This window comes from Mus pahari, chromosome 5 (genome assembly GCF_900095145.1).
Source record: "Mus pahari chromosome 5, PAHARI_EIJ_v1.1, whole genome shotgun sequence".
Taxonomy (NCBI): domain Eukaryota; kingdom Metazoa; phylum Chordata; class Mammalia; order Rodentia; family Muridae; genus Mus; species Mus pahari.
The window spans coordinates 46,836,169-46,856,534 of NC_034594.1; the positions used below are offsets into that span (position 1 = coordinate 46,836,169).

General features: G+C 36.3%; 1 protein-coding gene across 6 annotated transcripts in view; it reads right to left on the reverse strand.

Annotated features, from left to right (window-relative positions):
• Positions 1–825: 825 nt before the first annotated feature.
• The window catches only part of Erbb4 (erb-b2 receptor tyrosine kinase 4), a 1,014,420-nt gene continuing 994,879 nt past the window's right edge, over positions 826–20,366 (reverse strand). For 3 of the 6 annotated variants that reach the window (XM_021197414.2, XM_021197415.2, XM_029539373.1), the window contains 3 exons: positions 12,338–12,385; positions 10,908–11,205; positions 8,039–9,120 (listed from right to left, as the gene is read on the reverse strand). In XM_021197414.2, the coding sequence (XP_021053073.1) occupies positions 8,675–9,120; positions 10,908–11,205; positions 12,338–12,385 (792 nt within the window). In that variant the 3' untranslated portion in view covers positions 8,039–8,674. Of the gene's footprint in view, positions 9,121–10,907; positions 11,206–12,337; positions 12,386–20,366 lie in introns of all 6 variants that reach the window. The other 3 variants (XM_021197418.2, XM_029539374.1, XM_021197417.2) reach the window with 2 other exon arrangements.

Consider the following 20,366-nt stretch of genomic DNA (forward strand, 5'->3'; position numbering starts at 1 on the left):
AAACATCCAACGGTGAGTGTGAAGGTATGTACGCATGACCATTCAAACAGAACAAGCAGTTATTAAAAGGATATTTAAAGGGCTATAACTGAACATGTTCAAGTGAACTTTCTGTAATGTTTTATGTTAAACTAGTTTTGTTGTTGTTCCTTGATTTAGTCCAGATCATATATAATCAAATAAGCAGAGTAGTTTGAAAGAATAATAGATTTCTAATGAGAAATTATTGGAACTGTAATACTTCTACACTTTACAGGCAAGAAGGATTAATATTAAATTTTGAATAGAAAAGATAAAACCAAAAGTTATGAGTACCTGATATCACTTTCCTAGAGTTACAGGGACTTAACTCCCTAATTACCAATGGAAGGCCTCATTCTCTCTTGCCCTCCTCCTTCTGAAAGCATGGTGTTGCCATCCTCATCCTCTGTTTTCTTTTGTTGTTGTTTTGTTTTGTTTTGTTTTGTTTTGTTTTAAGTAGCACCATAGACTGCAATGAAGATAGAAAGAAACAAAATGGTATTTGGATTCCACCTACAAAATATTTTATATTTCTTTTATTCCCAGTGAAACAAATCAACCATAGTTAATTAAGCACAGGCTGTGCAGATGAGTCAACAGGCATATGCCTGGATAGTGATAGCATATGGAGCAGATTACAGTCCAACCAACTGAAGGTTTCTGAAGAATCATCAATGAGGCTTCTAAGCACGAACAAAAATAAAGCCATTTTCACATCTTCAGATTATTAAATGCAGAACAAACCTTTCTCTTCCCCAACTGATTTTTTTCTTATTAAAAAAAAGTTCTAGCACAGAAAGAACATTTGTTTCATATTTTATTGAATTTCATTTATATTAAATTAAAAATATATTTCTGACAGATTCATGTAACAAAAAGGCAGAACAGTTTTCAAATTGTTCAGCTGGGATGATCAGTACGGAATGAGGCAAAGCAGCTCGCATTCTATACTTGCTTTGTGCACGTACAATTCTTTCCCAAGAGTCAAAAGAGGATCCTTGAGAACTACCTCAAAAAGCCTACTTACATCCATTTAAAATACATTTTCTCTCTCATCCTCAATAATAACAGAAAGGAGGGGAAGGAGGGAAAAGAAGTTTAAGGATTGGAGGAGAAGAAAGAATCGGGAAATTATACTAAAAATATACCTAACATTAAAAAAGTTAGTATGTGTTAAGTGCATAATCCTTCATAGATAAAATAGAAAAAAAAATGAAAATAACATTTCACCACACACAATTGGCATATCCTATTGTGTAAGCGAGTGCAGAGGTTGGACACATCACAATAGTGCTGAACACAGAATCACAGGTAATGTCAAAATGATAACTTCCAACCAAAAGAGAAACAATCACAAGCCAATTACTTATATACAAATCAACCCTAAAGACAATTATGTTCCAAAGAAAGATGTTCATCAAAGAAAATCAAAGCAACATTATCCTTATTTACAAATGCAGCTAGCCATGTCTTTAACAAGCTATAAAAATACTATTCACATTTTCAAACATACAGTAGTATTCTTTTTGTTTGTTTGTTTCAAAAAAAGGCAGCTAACTTTGAATGCTGGGATTTAAATGAAACGTGGATGGCTTACCAGCAAGTTATTATTATTTTTTACAGCCCTGTCCTTTGATGATTCTTCAGAGGAACGAGGGCTTGTTTTCTGTTTATATGTCAAGAAAATAAGGAAACAAACATAATTCTGCCTTTTCTGCAAATTGTCTTCCTTTATCACTCAAACTGATCTTAGTCAACTACTGTGATACATGCATGAGATGAATTTTTGAAAAATTTAATGTGACCTAGTTTCACGTGTGTGCCATGAATGATCTTGCACATTAATCTCATTTACATTTGATTTGTTTTAATGATACTCAGCGAGAGATGATCAAGCAGCCAGAGCATGTGGAGACAGGCTCTTGGTGTGTAGCAATGGAGGCTGTGTTGCTCACACACAATGAGATAGATGAACACAGGCCAGCCAGGAAGGTGTGCATTCAAAGTTAGCTGCCCCTTGCACAGTTGCTCAGTTTAATAGTCGACCCATTTTAACAGCAGTACCAGTTTATGCTACATATTTCAAAGTACCTTATTTGAAAAGAACAGCTTACATATATCTACAGTTAGAAACAAACTTTCATGGCTGATTACCAGAGTAATTCCATAAGGGTTCTTGGAGCGCTATGGTAGCTGTTTCTTCACTCCCCACTCCCAGCCCCTGAGAGACCCAGAACTATGCAGGGAGGTGACTCTCACATTAAGGAAAAGGACACAACCCCTCCATTAATTGAAAAACACTGGAAATGATACTTGAACGTCAGGTTTCTGTCAATAGAGAGGGAGTGTGGTTTGCTTTTCTTCAAAAGGGCAACAGGCCTGGGGAAAACATCAACATATCAGGAGTAAAAATAGCAGTAAAGACAAAGTGGTTTGGACAAATTGGACTATTGCCTACAGATGCAAAAGCTTGTTTTCTTGTACTAGTATATCTATACAAATATAAACACTTTAAGTGGCATGGGGAAAACACACTAAAGTATTAAAAGAAAAATTTCCTCCTAAAGTAGAGAAAGAGTAGAGTTCTGTCAGTCAACAGGGACTTTCATTACAGTGAAACGGCGCTTATTATAAATGTGCTAGATAGATGGATGTTCCAACAAAAGTCACAGGAGGTTTTTACAGGTGAATTGCCTGTACCTTTATGATAATAAAATTCTTCATTTGGAAAAAAAAAAAAAACTCTAGCAGCTGTAAAATATTTATATCAGAAATAAAATAGGTTATCAAAGTAAATAAGTTAGTTGGCAGCAATAACTTAGTTTAATATATATACATAAAAACTATATATACACATATATAGTTTTCATGGAAAGATTAATGTAAGATCTAGAAGTGTATGTACATACAATGTGAGTCTTGAGATTCATTACAGAGCTAACTAATCTTAAAATCCTACAGAGAAACCCACAGTGATAAAATCAATTGTCATGAATAAACAATTTTCATACCCTAAATAATTTTTCTGTGCTGTCTTTTATTTGAGAAGCAATTTAAATACCTTCTAGAGTGGTTGAATATTTTAATGGAAAAAAAAATCAGGTATTTGAAGGCAAAGGCTAGGTCAGTGTTTCAAAGGAGTATGTGGTTCTTAGAGATCCACTATGGCTTAAGAAAGCAATAACCCAGGAAAGCCACTTTGAACTTGGGATAGTAAAAGCATGGGAAAGGCTTTGTGAGAGTTGGGGGTGGGAAAGTAAAGATCCCATTTTCCTCTATAGTTCAGAGGGAAATAAAATTTTCTGTTTGTGACAAGGTGATCACTTACTTGCAAAGTTGACTTTCAAGGCGTTTCTTTCCAGGGGAAGCATGTGAATGTTCCCTTGAAACTGGGGCTTATATAGTCTTTACAGCCTGTGAATCTAGAAGCATTTTCCTGTGCCCAATCTCTTGGCCAAAACTGAGGTCAGACACACCATACACTTTTGTCTCTTGACTAAATGAGTGGGACTTGAACAGAGAGTCTGAAATTCTTACCATTTTATAGAGTTTTATTTCATGAAGTAACCAAATAGTCTCTGGTGTTTGAAAGTTTGATATATACAAACACAAGGGCAATGGGTCTGATACAATGCCCTCATCTTCATGTTTGTAACAGCAGAGAGAACACCTTCAAAGGCATCTCTGGGATTAGAAGAAAAAAAAAGTGTCGATTCAGAAATCATAAATGCTGGCCTCATCTTAGTGTCAACAAGATGAAGCTCTCAACTGTCAAAGATCTTCTAAAATTATGTCTGATTCACACTCATATGCATATATCATTTGGTCTTGAACAGATGGTCAACAAGAGATGGGAGCCTGCCCTTGTGAGTCTGCATGAGGGTAAGACAGTCCTTCAGACACAGAGAGGCACAACCAGGTTCTCTTCCCATGATACATGCAGTAGAAATTGGTTTGTCTGGCCTTTTAGCTCTGCTCTTCAATTTTCTATTTGCCCCATATCAAATACACAGTTAAAAAACTAGAGTCCAAAGAACACCGATAGAATAGTTTAAAATGTTTGCTTTAGCATCTATTTATCAAAAAAGTGGTAATGGGTTCCATCTTAGTTATAACGGTAAGATAGTAGGAAAAGAAAGGACACTTCACAAATTAAATATTTTGCTTGCTTTCTAAATTACTGAGTCAAACACTCAATTATTTTTTGCAACTGCAAAAGGCAAAGACCCTTTTTTACTTCTGTTATTCATTTTAAAGATCTCTTAAATCCTCCTGTGGTTTATTTGCATGCTAAACCCTTCAATGTGATGTCTGCACACCAGAATCCCCAAATATAGCATTTCTTTATACTTAATAAATTAAAATGTAATGAAGGAATAAGAGAACACGAGAAGACTAACCATAGTGCTTTAAAGAAAGTTTTTACAATTAAAACCTCACCACACCTACTATCTGCTAACTCCAACCAATAACCATTTTAAATGGGAAACTTATTTTTATCTACTAAGCAAAATCCATCCTATATTTTCAAAGCCTGAACTTTATTTCGTTATTTTATGCTCCATGGCTAGTTTTCTCGTTTGATTTACTTATTACTATTGAAAGTATTTAACATTTGATAACCTAGCTAATTCTATGTCTTATAGCATTGCCATGATTGTGTCCAGTTCTACACATGCTTTTGTGGTCACCATTTTTTATTACCATATGAACTACTAGGTAGATAATCAACAATTACAGATGGACAACAAATTCCAGTTTTTAAATAAATGTTAAGCCTGTTCAAGAGAATCTTGTATTTACAACTTTCTGTATCAGGCATAGGTAAAACCACTTTTGTATACTCTTCTAGTTTTGACACTTCAGGAAGTACACTATCCCACTAATTTCCTCTATTCATGAAGCCTCATATTCCTCTACTGACTTTTCTCCACCATTGACAATATGTGTCATCCTCCAAAGATATAGTACATGACCGTGTTACACTTAAAAGTCCCCCATTTCTTCTTTCAAGATAGAGCCTGTCGGCCATTCTTCCTGAACTATGAAAAGCTGACTCTTACTTAGTAAGACTTACATCTTTACTTTTAACATTTTTAGTAGTTGGCAATTTGCATTGTTCTCACACTGTTTCAAGAATGGTTCTATAGAGAGTGAACCATGTCCTAACCTGTGCTGCTAACGTAATTCAGAAAACAGGGACTAGGTTTGTTATCAACCTTGCTTGAGTAGCAGCAGTTTGGTGACTCTGGACTTGCCCTGACTTAGGGGACATCGTTTCTCATCTGCTCAAGAATGGCTTCTTTTAAGTGGCTATTCCACTGAAAAATATTGTTAGACCTGAAATTAGGATTTCCCAAGATAAGCTTGCTTGTTACAATTTGATGATTAAAAAATATATATAGTAAGCTCAATTTCACATTTATTTTACTCCATTTTACAAATAGATCCTGCATATTTTGATTGGTGCTGCTCAGTTCTGGGACCTGTTATTCCACAGCAATCTGTAGGCTTTAATTAGTGTCGTAGAATTTCATTTTACTGGGTTAAACAAGTTATTCTCTTGAGCAAATGAATGTGCATCCTTCCTGATTCCTGCTTGTTGTTCCTTTAATACGTTCTTGAATAATTTCCTCCCTAGAATTTAGGGCCTGGATAGTCAAATCTAAATAAACATGAAATACCAGAACAACTAAAATCAAGTACATATTAAAAGGTCATAAAAAAGGAATGATAAAAATGGCACCTTGGGTCATTCTCACTTAGACCTACATCTATCTCTATGGGAAGATGGGTGGACTGCAAATCCTGTGCTTTTAGGGAAGAAAAAGGCAACCCTCAATGACTACATTTACATTGCATTAACAGCTAAGAGATTATCTCTTTTCTTTTACTAATGAAATAATTCTGCTTTCTTTATCCCACTAGAAGCCACACAAATATTATAAATGAAAAGAAAATGTCCTTATAGCATTCCAAAGGTGCTGACAGTAATGGTTAGGTATAGATATATTTACTAACAAAGGCTTACTTTAACTCTTCATAGGAAATAGGTACTTATATAAGGTCCCTTGACTTTGTAGATGACTCTGAATTGGGTTGGGGGGCTTTGGGCTTTAAGGCTGTGGCCCCTGGATCATTCTGGTTTGGTAAATTCATGGTTAAACTTCTCTAGAGAGGCTCTCCCAGACCCTCTGCTCTCTCCACCTCTCACTTTCAGTTTGTCTTGCTTTTCTTTGCTGAAGAGAGCAAACCCAGGAGTTTGACCTGGTTTCCTGTTAACACTCCAGATATGTCAGTTTCCCAGTGCTGCAATGTTCATGCGGTTCAGTTTGTGTCTGGGTAAGAACACAGAAGTGATTATATTTGTCATCTTCAATAGCTTGAAGGATGTTTAAATTACAACCCGATGAGTTCTCAGAACTTTTACAAAAAGTTCTATGAAGCCATTCACAAAATAGCTAATGCAATCTGATTTCTTGGACTCATGGAGAAATAAGAATGTCACAGCAAATAAATCTAGACTGCTAAAATTTGAAGTCATGAATGGTTTCACTTATCTGGACACCCCCACCCCCTACCCCCACATACTTTAAATATCAATCAAATAAACCTAGATTTGGATGCATGGGTTTATGCTTTCAAAATAGATAGAAACATGAACTTTCTTGGAAATTTTTCTCCCTTAAGTACTCTCTGTTGAAAATTTTAATCTAATTGATCATTATTATTATTATTATTATTATTATTATTATTATTATTTTGGCTAGTGAATCTAATGTTCTCTTAAAATGTTAACAGTAGAAAGACATGTTTAAAAGCCTAAATGACTTGCAGGATAACTTTATAGAAAAGAGAGATGTATTAAATTTCCTTATTTCCTAGAGATTCATTTGTCATTGTTCTCATCACTGATATTAACACTATAGGTGTTCTTTCAAAATTAAGCCTAACAGAGGGACCTACAACCTGTACATAGTATGGTAATATATGAAGAGACAATCATTACATAAATTATTAAAAGATTAATATATTGGACAATAAAATAATTGCATGAGAAGGGTTTTCATGTTTATTTACAACTTTTAACTTAAGTGTGGACCTATTCATAGGCTTCAAATGTTGATGGTTTACTTTTAATTATAACAACTTAGGCGTGAAGAGTTAAGTCACCTTCTAGTCCATATAAACAGAATCTCATTCTAGAAACTCCATAGAACTCAAGCCAGTCCTTAACTTGCATTCCTTCACACAGAGAATACAAACTTAACAGACTTTCTTACATAGCAAATGTCACATCGTATGAAGTTAATGTGCTGGCCCTCTCACCCCAATCCCTGGGTACTGTTCCAAAGTCCTAATTGGCTTGGTTTGGTATTTCCACAGTCTGTATTTATCTTAGATCCTTTTTTTCTTTAAAAAAAGAAAAAAGAAAGAAGTAGTTAAATTAGTTAATCTGCTGGTTGCTTTCATATTGCTTCCTTCAAAAATCCAAAGTGGAGTTCAGAAAAAGAACAGATAAAATTATAGCTTAAGTGCAAACTACATTTCTGAGTACCTTCCATGTAGACGTACCCAATCCAGTGTTTCTTCCACTGCATGGATCCCCCATGGGACCACCCCTGAAAGTATCAGTAGTTTTTTGAACCACACAGAACTGTTTCTTAGCATCCCTTCTACTCTTAAGATTCCCACTGCCTGTCACTGACAATTATTTGGGGGGAGAAGAAAATAGTAAAGAGTGAAACAAAATGGAAGACAGAACTTGGAAATGTAAAACGTGAGATCTAGATTTGATGCTATTTTTACTAGTATCTTGGCTTTCTCTTCTAATTTTAAGGACTGAATGATTTAAAATAACAATCTACATTTAATATTTTTTTTGTTTGAACTTGTCAAGAAACCTTTTATGTAAATATCTTTACAACTAGAAACTGCAGCCAGAATGGGGAGCAACTGAATAGGCCAAAACAAACCAAAATTGAAAAAAAAAAAAAAAAAAAAAAAAAAACACAGAGATGCCTTCCAAGCATAATTACTAGTTATAACTATAATGGAGATTTAAAAATTACAAAAGCTGGGTTGGCCATTCTTACTTGCCAAGAAAGAAACTATTGGAGAAAGAAATTGGCTTCTCAATCTCCGTTACTATCAAATGACATCCAAAACGCTTGTCATTTTGTTCTAATGGAAGCTGTAGTATGATTTCAGGGATGCTGAATATGCACAAGACTATGGCTACAGATGGGAACAGAGTCCGGACGTTCGACCACCAGCATTGATAGATTAAAGGGAGGTGGGGACAGGGGGAGAAGGAGGGAGAGAGTGTGTGCAAAGAGAAGAAAGATGGGGCTCTTTGACAGCAGGCACTATTGCCTTATACTTCTTAGACCTTCTCTAGCTCTGACACTCTGTTAACCAACCCATATGAAGAAACGAAGAAACAGTGTGTGTACCCCTGTCTTTCTCTTTCAGTCTTTCCTTCTAATATTCAAGTTAGGTAAGCACAGAACTATCATTGTGTCTCTACTGCTTCCACTTGGAAGTGTCAAAACTACTGGCCTTGGGAGAAGAAGGAAGACTGCCAGAGAAAGAGGAGGGGGAAGGGAGATGGAGTGGGTATGTGTTTCTCCACCTAACACTCTAGCCGAGCTCACACCACAGTATTCCGGTGTCTGTAGGGCGGAGGGGGCAGCATAGTGCCCGGCTTCAGCGAGAATTCCGAGAGGTACTCAGGATTCTCTGCCACAATGGGGCGGATCCGTCCATTCTGTTTATAAAAATATTTTGTGCTGTATTCCTGCAGGTAGTCTGGGTGCTGAAGGGTGCTCCGGGGTGGCAGGCTGTGGTTCCAGTAGTCAGGGTTGTCAAATGCTTTCTTGGCTTTCTCTGGCACAGACAGTACACTGTTTTTCATGTACTCTGCACTCCCCAAGGCATTGGCGAAGGTGTTGAGGTATAGAGGCTCATTCACGTATTCATCCTCCGCCTTGGGTGGACCGCTGGAAGCACTGTGATATTCCGGATTATCTAAAGCTTGAAGATCTCCATTCTTTCTCCGGGACACAAAAGGGTTCTCTTCCACAGGATTCAGATATTCTGAAATAATACAAAGATACTACTTTTGGAAATCTATTTTCAGAAAATCATTAATCAGACTAAAGTGAAAAGCAGTGGTTAGCTTCTTTAGAACAAGAGATCCATGAATTTCTTTTCATAAATTCTCAAACAAAACAAAACAAAGCAAAACGAAGATTGTATAGTCATGCAGAAATATGGATGGGCTCAAACGAAACAAAATAGTGACAGAAAGATTAACAAAATAAGGTATGACAAAACCAAAACGCAGAATCCCTATCTTTTAAAATGTTCTTCTCTTCTAAATGCACCCAAATGTTTCTGTTTATTGGGATTGTTAGGATTGAATACCCTTGGTGTGGCTGGAGAATGTGGTTAAGTGCTTGAAGATTTTACAAAGGGCCCAAGTTTGGTTCCCAGGATCAATACTAGAATACTGATAACTACCTATAACTCTAGCTCCAGAGGCTCCAAGATTGTGGTATGTGTAAGTACATACAGAATCAAATTTAATTTTTGAGCATCATACACAAATAATGCCCTCTTCTGGTCTCCAGGGGTACTAGTACACATGTGACATAAACACACACATTAACACACAGACAAACACACACACACATACACAAACACACACACACACACCAACGCATTGACATAAGCACACATATAAATAAAAACAAACTAAAGTTTTTCCAAAATACTCTTTATACAGAAATTTTCATTTATGACTATCTATCTATCTATCTATCATCTATCATCTATTTATTCTATCATCTATCTATGTTTATATGTCTATCTATTTCTATGTATCTATCTACCATCTATTTTGGGCTATATTCATCAAAACCATCATTATACAATGTTAGGTGATTTAGGGATCAGTAGCTTGTGTTTTATAAACAGTTAACAAAGTCACATAAAGATGATATCCTAGGATTTCTCACAGTCTTAATATATGACTTCTAATGATACTGGCAGACATCATCCTGATCTCTACTTTTAATATCAACTATTCCTCTTCTCCATTTGTGGTACTGATCGCTTAGAAGGAAAGAGGATTTTTGTTTGTTTGTTTGATTTTAAAACTGAAATGTTATTTAACCTGGGTGTTTAATCTTTCTATGTTTATTCATTCATAAATTAACAAGCTATCTTCAAGATTGTGGTATGTGCAAGTACATACAGAATCAAATTTAATTTTTGAACATCATACACAAAAAAATCACAATTTCCGGTGATAAACCTAGTTTCTTTTTTCTTTTTAATACTGGAGTCTAAATCTAAGTTCTCTTGTGTGCTAAAAAAGCAGTCTACAACTATTCACACCCCTAACCCTAAGCTAAAAGAGTAAAATTGCATGTTTTAAATAAATCAACTCTTTTTCATGGGCATCAAAAGCTTTGGTCCTTTGCCAGTAACACCTGTCTTTCCAAACTCCATAGTAACTTCAACATAGCAGTGGTTCTGAGGCCCTATAACATTATAATAGTTCATTCAAATATTGCAATAAAGATGGGGTTAGGTTGTCATTTCTCAGGCTTCTTTGTCTTATACATCACTTGAGGATTTTGTTAAAAACCCAATTTCTTGTTCAGGTAAATCTTGGGATTAGCACTATTTAAAGAAGTAGTTAGGCACATAGATGCTGCTGATTCAGGAAACAATTCTATAGTTATAGGAGCCTGGGCCTTTTCTATTATAGATCTCAAATGTCACCATTCCCGGTGGCTAAAACTTGGCTTCTACATTCTGCTTGTTTGATAGCAATGATCATTGAACACAATCACTTCAGAACATTCAGCTTGTACCTTGCTTGGGCTTGTCATGCATTGGAGTCATGTAGCCTTCTTCATCCAGTTCTCCTCGAGGGTTCCGTTCTGGGGCGAACACTGTGGGATCAGCACTATACCTCTGAGTGCTACTATCATCTTGGACATGGGGTGCCACTGGCTTTCGTAGGGTACCATTACAGCAGGAGTCATCAAACATCTCAGCCGTTGCCCCCTGAGCGACTGGAGCCTCTGGTATGGTGCTGGTTGTGGCTCTGTAGGGCATGGGCATTCCTTGTTGTGTAGCAAAGCCCCCATCCTGGTATACAAACTGATTCTGTTAAAACAGTAGAAACACATTGGGAGAATCAACTGGTAGGAAAAAGAGTAAAAGAAACTTGAATGCTATTAGCCAAAAAGACACCAAACACATCGCCTTGCAAATTTAGTAATTCATTATTTTTGTTTTCCTAGGGGCTAATGAAGTTGAGGTAAATACTAGAGACATTTGAGATTCTATTATTTTCTCTGTGCATGTATGTGTGAGGGTAGTTATAAGTGCATATGGAGGTCAGAGGTCAATGCTGGGTGTCTTCCTTTATAGCAGTGGTTCTCAACCTTAATACAGTTTTTCATGTTGTGATGATAAAATTATTTTCCTTGGTACTTCTTAGCTATAATTTTGCTACCTGATATGTGCTCTCAAAAGGGTCACGACCCACAGGTTGCAAACCTCTACCTTAATTCTTGAGACAGTTTCTCACTGTACCTGAAGCTCCTCTATTTGCCTAGACTGGTTGGTCAGCAAGCCCTAAGGATCTCATGTCTGTAACTTCCCAGTGCTGAAATTCCAATTTCTAACTCTTTGTGTCCTGACTTCTTTTCCTTAATAGGTCAAAATCATGGAGAAATAATTTGAAATTTTAATTTTTAATATCACCAAGTAACTCGAGTGTGATCTAATAAAAGAGGTTGTGTGTTCTTCTACAGTTGCCTAATCTTGTTATAAAAACTCAGGGTAAAATATTACAACAAATGGTCTTAATTGCAGAAGTACAATGAATTGTTATGAATGATGATCCACCAATGCTACCCTCTGGTCTTCGGTTACTGTGACTTTGAGTGTTCAGTCCCTACCAAAACGACAGTCATTGAGACTCAGACTTTGCAGCACATGTCCTGTTAGTCATGAGACTGAAGATAAGGTCTTCACCCCGAAACATAATCCATGAACTGGGTGAATCCTTCCAATAATTATTGAAAGTGCCTGTTGATGTATGTCATCTTAGCTTCAGTTTATCACCCAAGATACAGACATCTACACAGGGAGCTACACGACCTACAGCCAGTTCTCGACTCACTGTTGGCAAAGGCAAAATGAGGAAATTATAGGAAGACAAGAGAAGAAATGTGGTTAAGAGAGAAGACCAAAACTCCTAAAAGATGAAGGCCAATTGTGAAATACTTACTCCCGACATAGGGGTGTAGGCAGGAGGAGGGCTGTGTCCAATTTCACTCTAATAGGAAAGAAAAATGGAATGATGGATATAATAAGAGGCAACATGGATGGAAAATTAAAAAAAAAAAAAAAGAAAGGAGAAAGAAAAGATACGATTTGCATGAGCCAAAGGGGAAAGGGCACAACAGTGTTTTGTTTGTTTGTTTGTTTTTGTTTTTGTTTTCCTAAATAGTCAAACTGTGTTCATTCTCACTATAAGCAAGCAAATTTAAAAGTCAATTCTACCCTGAGACAGAGAAAGTCATATTGAAAATGTAAAATTTTTAATGATTTTAAAAAAATAAGGCTGACGTGGAAATCATCATTTTTTTTTTTTTTTTTTTTTAGACTAACCATAGAAGCCTGGGGTTGGGGTCCGGGAGAGCTAGGAATAAGAAACTATGTTTTAAAATAAAGAATAGTTTGTTTTTTCACATATCAAAAGACCAAAATAGCTCCCTGCTATTTAGATCATCACAAGATGCCAGTTTGTTTTCATACAAGAAACAAAAAATAGGAGGGGTGGGGGTTAGAAGGAGATTGAAGGTGGATTCAAATTTGAAAAATTTTTTATCAAGTCACGTTTATTTTCATCATTTCAATGAAGGGCACTCAGTCTCTCCTTAGAAATGATGAAAATAAACCACATAGTATTTTATCTTCCACCTTACTTTTTATAAAGCAAGAAACAGAAGGAAATTTTAAAAAATAATTCTTGACTGGAAATATACATTTTATTCCTTTATGTAGGCAGACTTATAAAGAGGTTTTGGCTAAAAAATTGATAATTTTATAGCTTAATATTCTATGCTTCAGGCTATATAAAAGTGGAGGCAAAATACAACAAACTGTTGAGGACAATGTTTCTTAGAAAGAGAAAGAGGAGATGTCTGCTCCTTTATATGGAAATATAATCATATATATTCACTCATTATTAAACACACTAACTGAGAACTGCCTTCTCTGAAAGAATTTCTCTGCTTTACTGGTACTAAGCATAATAAATAAAGCTGCCTTTGTGATCCGGCTCTCTACATCTGATCCTAACCCAACAGAGATGACTAAAAATGTCTTCCAGCCACCTATGCCATTTATATGAAACATCTAAACCAAATATCATCTCACATCAATGTTCCTATAATGTAGAGATTTATAAAGCAATCTTAGGAGATTGTTTCTATGAATAATAACTATTTAATGTAAATCAATAGCAATTGAATAATACAATTTCACTTAACCAATGCTGCTTGCCAGACTGATCAAAGAGCAAGTCTTATAATGAATTTACGATGTATTTCACTCTATAGTTAAGACTGCATGGAGAATAAAGGATTATTTCCTTCTCTAATCACACATAGGAATGAGTGAGACCTTGAGTATATCTGCCTTTTTTCACTTAGGATAAAATCACTAGGTCGATCTATGTTTTTGCAAATGACAAGTTCTCACCTATTTTTCTGATTTTATATTATATATCTATTATATGTTTTGGCTTCTTTCAGCAATGCATGGGCATTTATGTTATTTTTATAGATATATTTAACATTTAATGCACAGGACTTGTTACTATACTGTATACGTATGGTTTTGTCCTGTTAGAAATTTTAGGCTCCAGGTCTAATCATACATATTCAGTTGCAAAATATCTCACATCCCCTTCTTTATCCTTGGTCACTATTTTCTTCTTCAGAATGACAAATTATGATCTGCACTATTATATAAGTGTAGACTATATATAACATGTAAGTATATGTCAGCTAATAAGGATTCTGAAGTCAAGCAATCTCATGTTCAAGATGTCCATTAAAGATGACTTTTTAACGCTTATCTGTTCTCTAACCATCGTAAGTATGGGCAGATCTTGTTGTCCTTTATAAAGACAGAAAATCAATTCTACTTGTTCATAATATTTGAGAAAGGAATACTTTATACAGTTCAGTGATTTGTAAAATTGAGGAGTTTCACAAAATAAAATATGAGATCTGTCCATATCAGTGTTACAACATTTCAAACCCCAGACTTATCATCAATCACTGATTAGTATTTAACAAATATTTATTAAATATTCATGATAAAAATCACTGGTCACTGTTACAGATGTTGGAAATACTTTGGCACACTAGAAGAGATATGAACACAGATGAATCTTTTGGGATTTATATAGCTCTATCAGATATTGCCTGAGATTATGGAAGGAGAAAGAAACACTAGAGAATCATGCTGCTGGCATGAGTTCACAGGATAAGGAAGGAAAAGTGTTCAAAAATAATAGTAATTACCTGCATTGCTTCCACCTCTTACTTGGCAAAAATGCCTGTTCTGGCTAATGCTCAATTTGAATCACAGCTAAAGCTAGAGTTGATTTGTGCATTTTGTATTTTTTTTTTTTTTGAACTTGAAAGATGAATGATCCAAGGACTAACTCACAAACCATTCTTAGTCAGGAAACAGTCCATTATCCATCTTCATTTTCAGGAATAGAATGCCTTTAGTTGTGAAGGTGGTGTTTTGCAAATAACTGGACTTCTGCAGTTAGCCTGCTCTGAGAGAAGTGAGGCTCTGTCTCATTGAATCCATCTCCTGTCCCTGCTTTGACAATTCTCCCCATCAACAACCTGCCAGCTCCCTCTCTGGACACACTGCCAAACAGCACCACAGCGAGTCTTCACGCTTGTTTCCCCCCTTCCCGTTTTCAGCCTTTAAAATGGAAACAAATTCTACACAAAACCCTTAAAGTGCATTGTTTTTAGGGTTACTGACTGCTTTTTATGTTTCTGTGTCCATTATTCTTTCCGTTTGCTTTTTTATCTGGTTTCCACGATAAAAAGCACCTCATTCATTTCCCCGAGGAAGGGCAACGCAGCTCCAAGGGAACATCTGTGAGGCCAATTAGCTGGGCTGGAAATGTGATATAATTGTTGTTTAAATATATTTAAATTACATGTTAATCACTATGTCATAATTTATGGGCTTTGAAAATAACTTTTTGTACTTCAGAGCCAAGCCAGCTTTTACTTGCTTTTGCTGTTTTTAGTTTGCAACAAGGGCGTCTCATTCCCCCTCTTTCTTAAATTCCCTGCACTCGAGGCGCTGAACTTTTAATATTGGAAAGAATGACAGCTGCAAGTAAATTGGATGAGTGAAAATTAAGATCCCCACCACAGCCAGAATGAGCTGCAGTGACCTTAGAGTCCTGAGCAGAACAAAGCCAAGCTCTCAGTTAAAAGGCTTTGTTTTCACATTGAGCCACTTTCTGCTGTCCATCAAAGTCTGGCTTTGTGGATCTTTGGGAGGCAGCACCAGGTGCACTCATTCAATTAGCTGGTGAGAGGATTTACTGTCAGCGGGACAGAGATAGAAAGAGATGGGTTAGAGCCAGTGGGTGATGTGGAGTGTGTTCATGGTGGGGCAGTTAGTAAGGGTGATGGATAGAGGAAGTTTAATGTCATGGCCCTGTCCCTGGGACATGGTATGATTGACTTGAACCCAAATACCATAGGTTACAGAGAAGGCATGTCTTAGCAAGTGCAGAAAATGTAGTGTTTGATGCACTTTTCAATTCTTCAAAATTAGCCTTACAGTTGCACGATACTTATTTGAACCTTTATCTGATTACATCATTCCAATGTCTGTGCTTAGAAAACAAAAATAATACATGTTTAAATAACTGCCTAGCATCTGTCTCAATTAAGCATGAGCTTTTACCTTCAAATAATTATAATTTTTGACAGCAAGTATAACAAACTATAGCAATTTCAAGAGCCAAGAATATAGATCCTGCTATCTGAAAATGTGCCTGTAAGACATCGCTAATCCATCAGCACTAACTTATTGCCTAGACACTTCCACATAGTAACTATTATGGATTTCCAACCTTTTGTCCTCCAGGGCATGTAAGCTTAACAGTCTGGTGGGCATTTCTACTTTGTCACAGGTCAGATATCAACTCAGAGAAAGTGTTTTTGCGTTGTGTGCAATTCCTGACATACAGCTGTAACACTGTCTTCCCTACAAGTTCATGTACTTGGGGAAAGCCTTCTAAACTGTACCCATATGGGAGAGGCCTACTGATATTTCAACTGCTGACCTAAACAGTCTATTTATCTGTGATTTTATGTATACATATATATACTATTGTCATCTACTACATATCTATATTCATTTACCTATTTGTTATTTAGCATCCATTTATTATCTGTATATCATCGGTCCATGATCGATAGATCAAGTACTTACCACCTATCATTTTATTACTATAGTGTCTCCAAATATTACTCCATTATAAGATATAACTTTAAAATCTTCATCACTAGATGAATCAATTCAGTGAAACTGAAATTTCACACCATTCCGTTTTGGCTTTATGTCATTGCTCCAGGAACTAATACATACTGCAGTTTAAAAATATTATTAATACAGTCAAAAATGAAAGGGCAAGAAGAAAAAATTTACATTGGAGTCAACATTTCTTAGCTTTTTACAAGGTAAAGAACAAGGTATGTTCCATCTCTCTTAAGATTAGTAATTGTTTAGAGATTTTCTCTTTGCCTTCATGTCAGTGCTAATTCTGTTTGTCTGTTTGGTGTTGTATTTTACATCTTGTCTATGTCAAGTAAGAGTTTGTGTGCAGGCTCAATTTTTAGTGTGGTGGGTAATTCCTAGGTACTGGAGACTTTAAGAGGTTAAGACCTGCGGGAAGTTTATCTTTGTTCTTGGTTCTTCTGAGATCCATCAATTATTTCTTGCAAGAAAGTTATTATTAAAAGAGCAAGGTGGATTCTCTCCTTGCTCTTTCTTCAGGTCTGATCATGTAATTTCTCCCTGTTGCACATACTCCACCACTGTGGTGATGTCTGCCATGACAGAATGCAGCAATTGTTGCTCAAACAGAGCTTGATTCATAGTGATTTGCCTTTTAAAATTGTCAGCTAAGTTGCCTCATCTAAGTTACCTAGCCTCAGATGGCAGTGGTGAGAATAAATAAAATTATTTATAATAATCCTTTTCCTAGCTTTCTCCTCACTCCCTCATTCCCTCTTTACCTCTGTCCTTCCTTCCCTCTTTTCCTTCCTTCCTTCCTTCCTTCCTTCCTTCCTTCCTTCCCCTTTCTTCTGTTTTCATTTCTAGACAAAGGTTGCAATGATGAACTGTTTTCTCAATAGCTACTAACATGCAAATAGAAAAATTCATCAGAGGCCCACTAAACCCACTCAACCATTTTCTCTTATAACATTTTCCCTTATAACATTCCTCATGTTAGCTTAGTTCTTTTGCTTTATTTTCACACACAAATATGCTTATTGGCAAATATGATTCATTAAACCACATAGGAGCCACACTTACTAATAGATATTTATGGTTTTTAAAGTTATTTTATTTGCTTGCAAAAATAACAGACTGTGAATTGTTTGGCCATATATATATATATATATATATATATATATATATATATATATAATTGCAGTATTTGCATCACTAGAATATATGCTGGAGAATGTAAAAATATATGGAAGACATGGATTATCTTACAAGTAGAATAGGATAAGTAATAGAGTACTGGAACTGCAAATGTTGTGAAGCTTATTTTGGCATGCAGATTTCATTTCTTGTTCTAAATGATAAGTGTTGGCAGCACACAAGCATTTCCACTCAGCCCAGACAATGACTTCCTTGCTGTGTTCACAACATTTCAATGTCAACCAGATTGGAAATACCTCCGGTTATGCTGGCTTCTGCAAAGTGTTTGCCAGATAAAAAGTGAATTTGTAACAATGGTTCATTCACCTGCCTACTGCTCTTTAAGCTACCAGGTGGCACAGCTGTGGCTGTGTGTAAAAATGTTTCTCTCAGTCCACCTGGAATTAGGACAGCAGCTTCCTGGGAGCCTATCTGAATAATGTACAGCGGTTACTCCAGGAGATCTCCTGACAGAGCAAACATTGCATGGCTGTCCCACTAGCCCAGAGCAAACACCACTTACATTTCACAGAAACAGGCTGGTATTTACAACGGATCTGAGTAAAATGAATATCAGATTGAAGGCAGTACCCCAAGAGAAAAATACTTTCCCTAAGACCTACTTGTTCACAGAAGTCTAAACAGTTCTCTCTCTCTCCTCTCTCTCTCTCTCTCTCTCTCTCTCTCTCTCTCTCTCTCTCTTTCTCTCTCTCCTCTTTCTCTCCATCAAAATCTGACTCTGCTACATATAAAAAGTGAGATGAAAAAATGTTCAAAGCATTCCTGCATCTATTCATGGACCACTCTGGAATTTCCTGGAATTCAGGGGGAAAAAATAGACCAATATTTCTTCCTTCTAAAGTCAACTATATTAGTCAGGATCAGGGATATAATAATTTCCTTTCAAATTCTAAAACAGTTAACATTTTTTTCTTTCAATAATAAAAAGAAATAAACCAAAAATAAAGCAGACCTAAAATAAACTAGACAGCATAATTTAAGTCTGACATGGATGCCAGCGGTGACACATTCATGCACGTCTATTTTCTGCCAGGGTTATAGAGAGAGCAAGATATGCTCCTGCAGATCAGATGGCTACTAACTAACAAGAAGATTTCAACAAGTCTGAGTAGAAAAAAACAACTTTTACAACTCTAGGGAACAGTCTACCTGATCCGTAGATGACATGTGAGTCAGAGGTGGAATCAGCTGGGACTCCAAAGACGATGAGGGCTTCGCCCTTTGTTTCTTCACCTTTCCTCACCAAGGTTGATTACTCAATTTTAGGTGGATGAAATCTTTATCAGTCTCTGAAAGTCTTCTATAAGCTCATCTTTCTTTTGCTTCTATGTGAGATATGACAAGATTTTCCACCCATTCCAGGTATACTGTTATGGGCCTCTTATAGTTATGAACATCTTATTTGCCTGGATCAGGGACTCGGCTTCCCTGTCAAAAAGAATGTTTGCTCTTTCAATTAATGCCCAAGAGTTTCTTAAACTAGGGTTCCTGGACCTACTTTTGGGTAACACTGGAATATTGGCCGCGGCTGACCTGTATCTCCATTGAATTATCCTATAGTATTTCCAAAATTGTAATCCCTAGCAGAAATGACCATTTCCTCACAAACCAAATCTATTTGTCTCTTCAGTTAGTGATTAATATTAATCATAACTCATCCACTTTTGCAAATCAGATATCTCAATGTTTTCCTAGATTTCTTCTATACCTTACTCCTCAGATTTGAGCACCCAAGCTCTACTTCTTAAAATATCTTCTAACCGCTAAATCCAGACATTTTCTTCATCTTTCTATTGTAGTTACAGAGTCATATAATTTACCATCTTAATCGTCACTTGGGGGTAAAGGAAAGTATTATTACTTGTAGCAGGGGAACTGGGTAAGCCAGAATTCACGAGAGAAGCCTAGCATTGTAATAATCTTAATTATGTTTTCTATTGTTGACTAGAGCATTGTAATAGCATTCTTGCTGATCTTGTTTTAGGCATTCTTTTCACATCAGTTACTTTGTGTGTTTGCAAAACTGCAACCACTCCTCTTGCCCTCAGGTTAAATGAAGTGCTATTGTGTCGGCACTGAAGGCTATTGGTAATTACAATCCTTGCCAATTTTCCAACCTCCCCTTTCCAACACTCCTCACACAAGCCTCCATCTAAAGTAGCATATCAGCAGATCTCTACAGATCACTTTTCTTTCCCTCAAGTATCTCTCCAGATTCTATTCTCTTTATCTTTCTGGCTAGCTTCTTTGCCTTGATTTCATATTAGCCACATGGGAAACTATCTTTATCCTGATTACATTTATTTTTTGGATTCATCAAATATTTACCAAGAAATCATTATTTGTCTCAAGGGAATAACTTATCAATTGTATTCCAGCTTTCCTTTGTATGGATTTTATTTTTTGTTTCTCTGTTTTGCAATGTGATGGTTGGCCTAAATTGTTGAGTTGAGGGAGAGGGAAAGGGAGAGGGAGGGAAAGGGGGAGGGGGAGGGGGGAGAGAGGGAGAGAGGGAGAGAGGG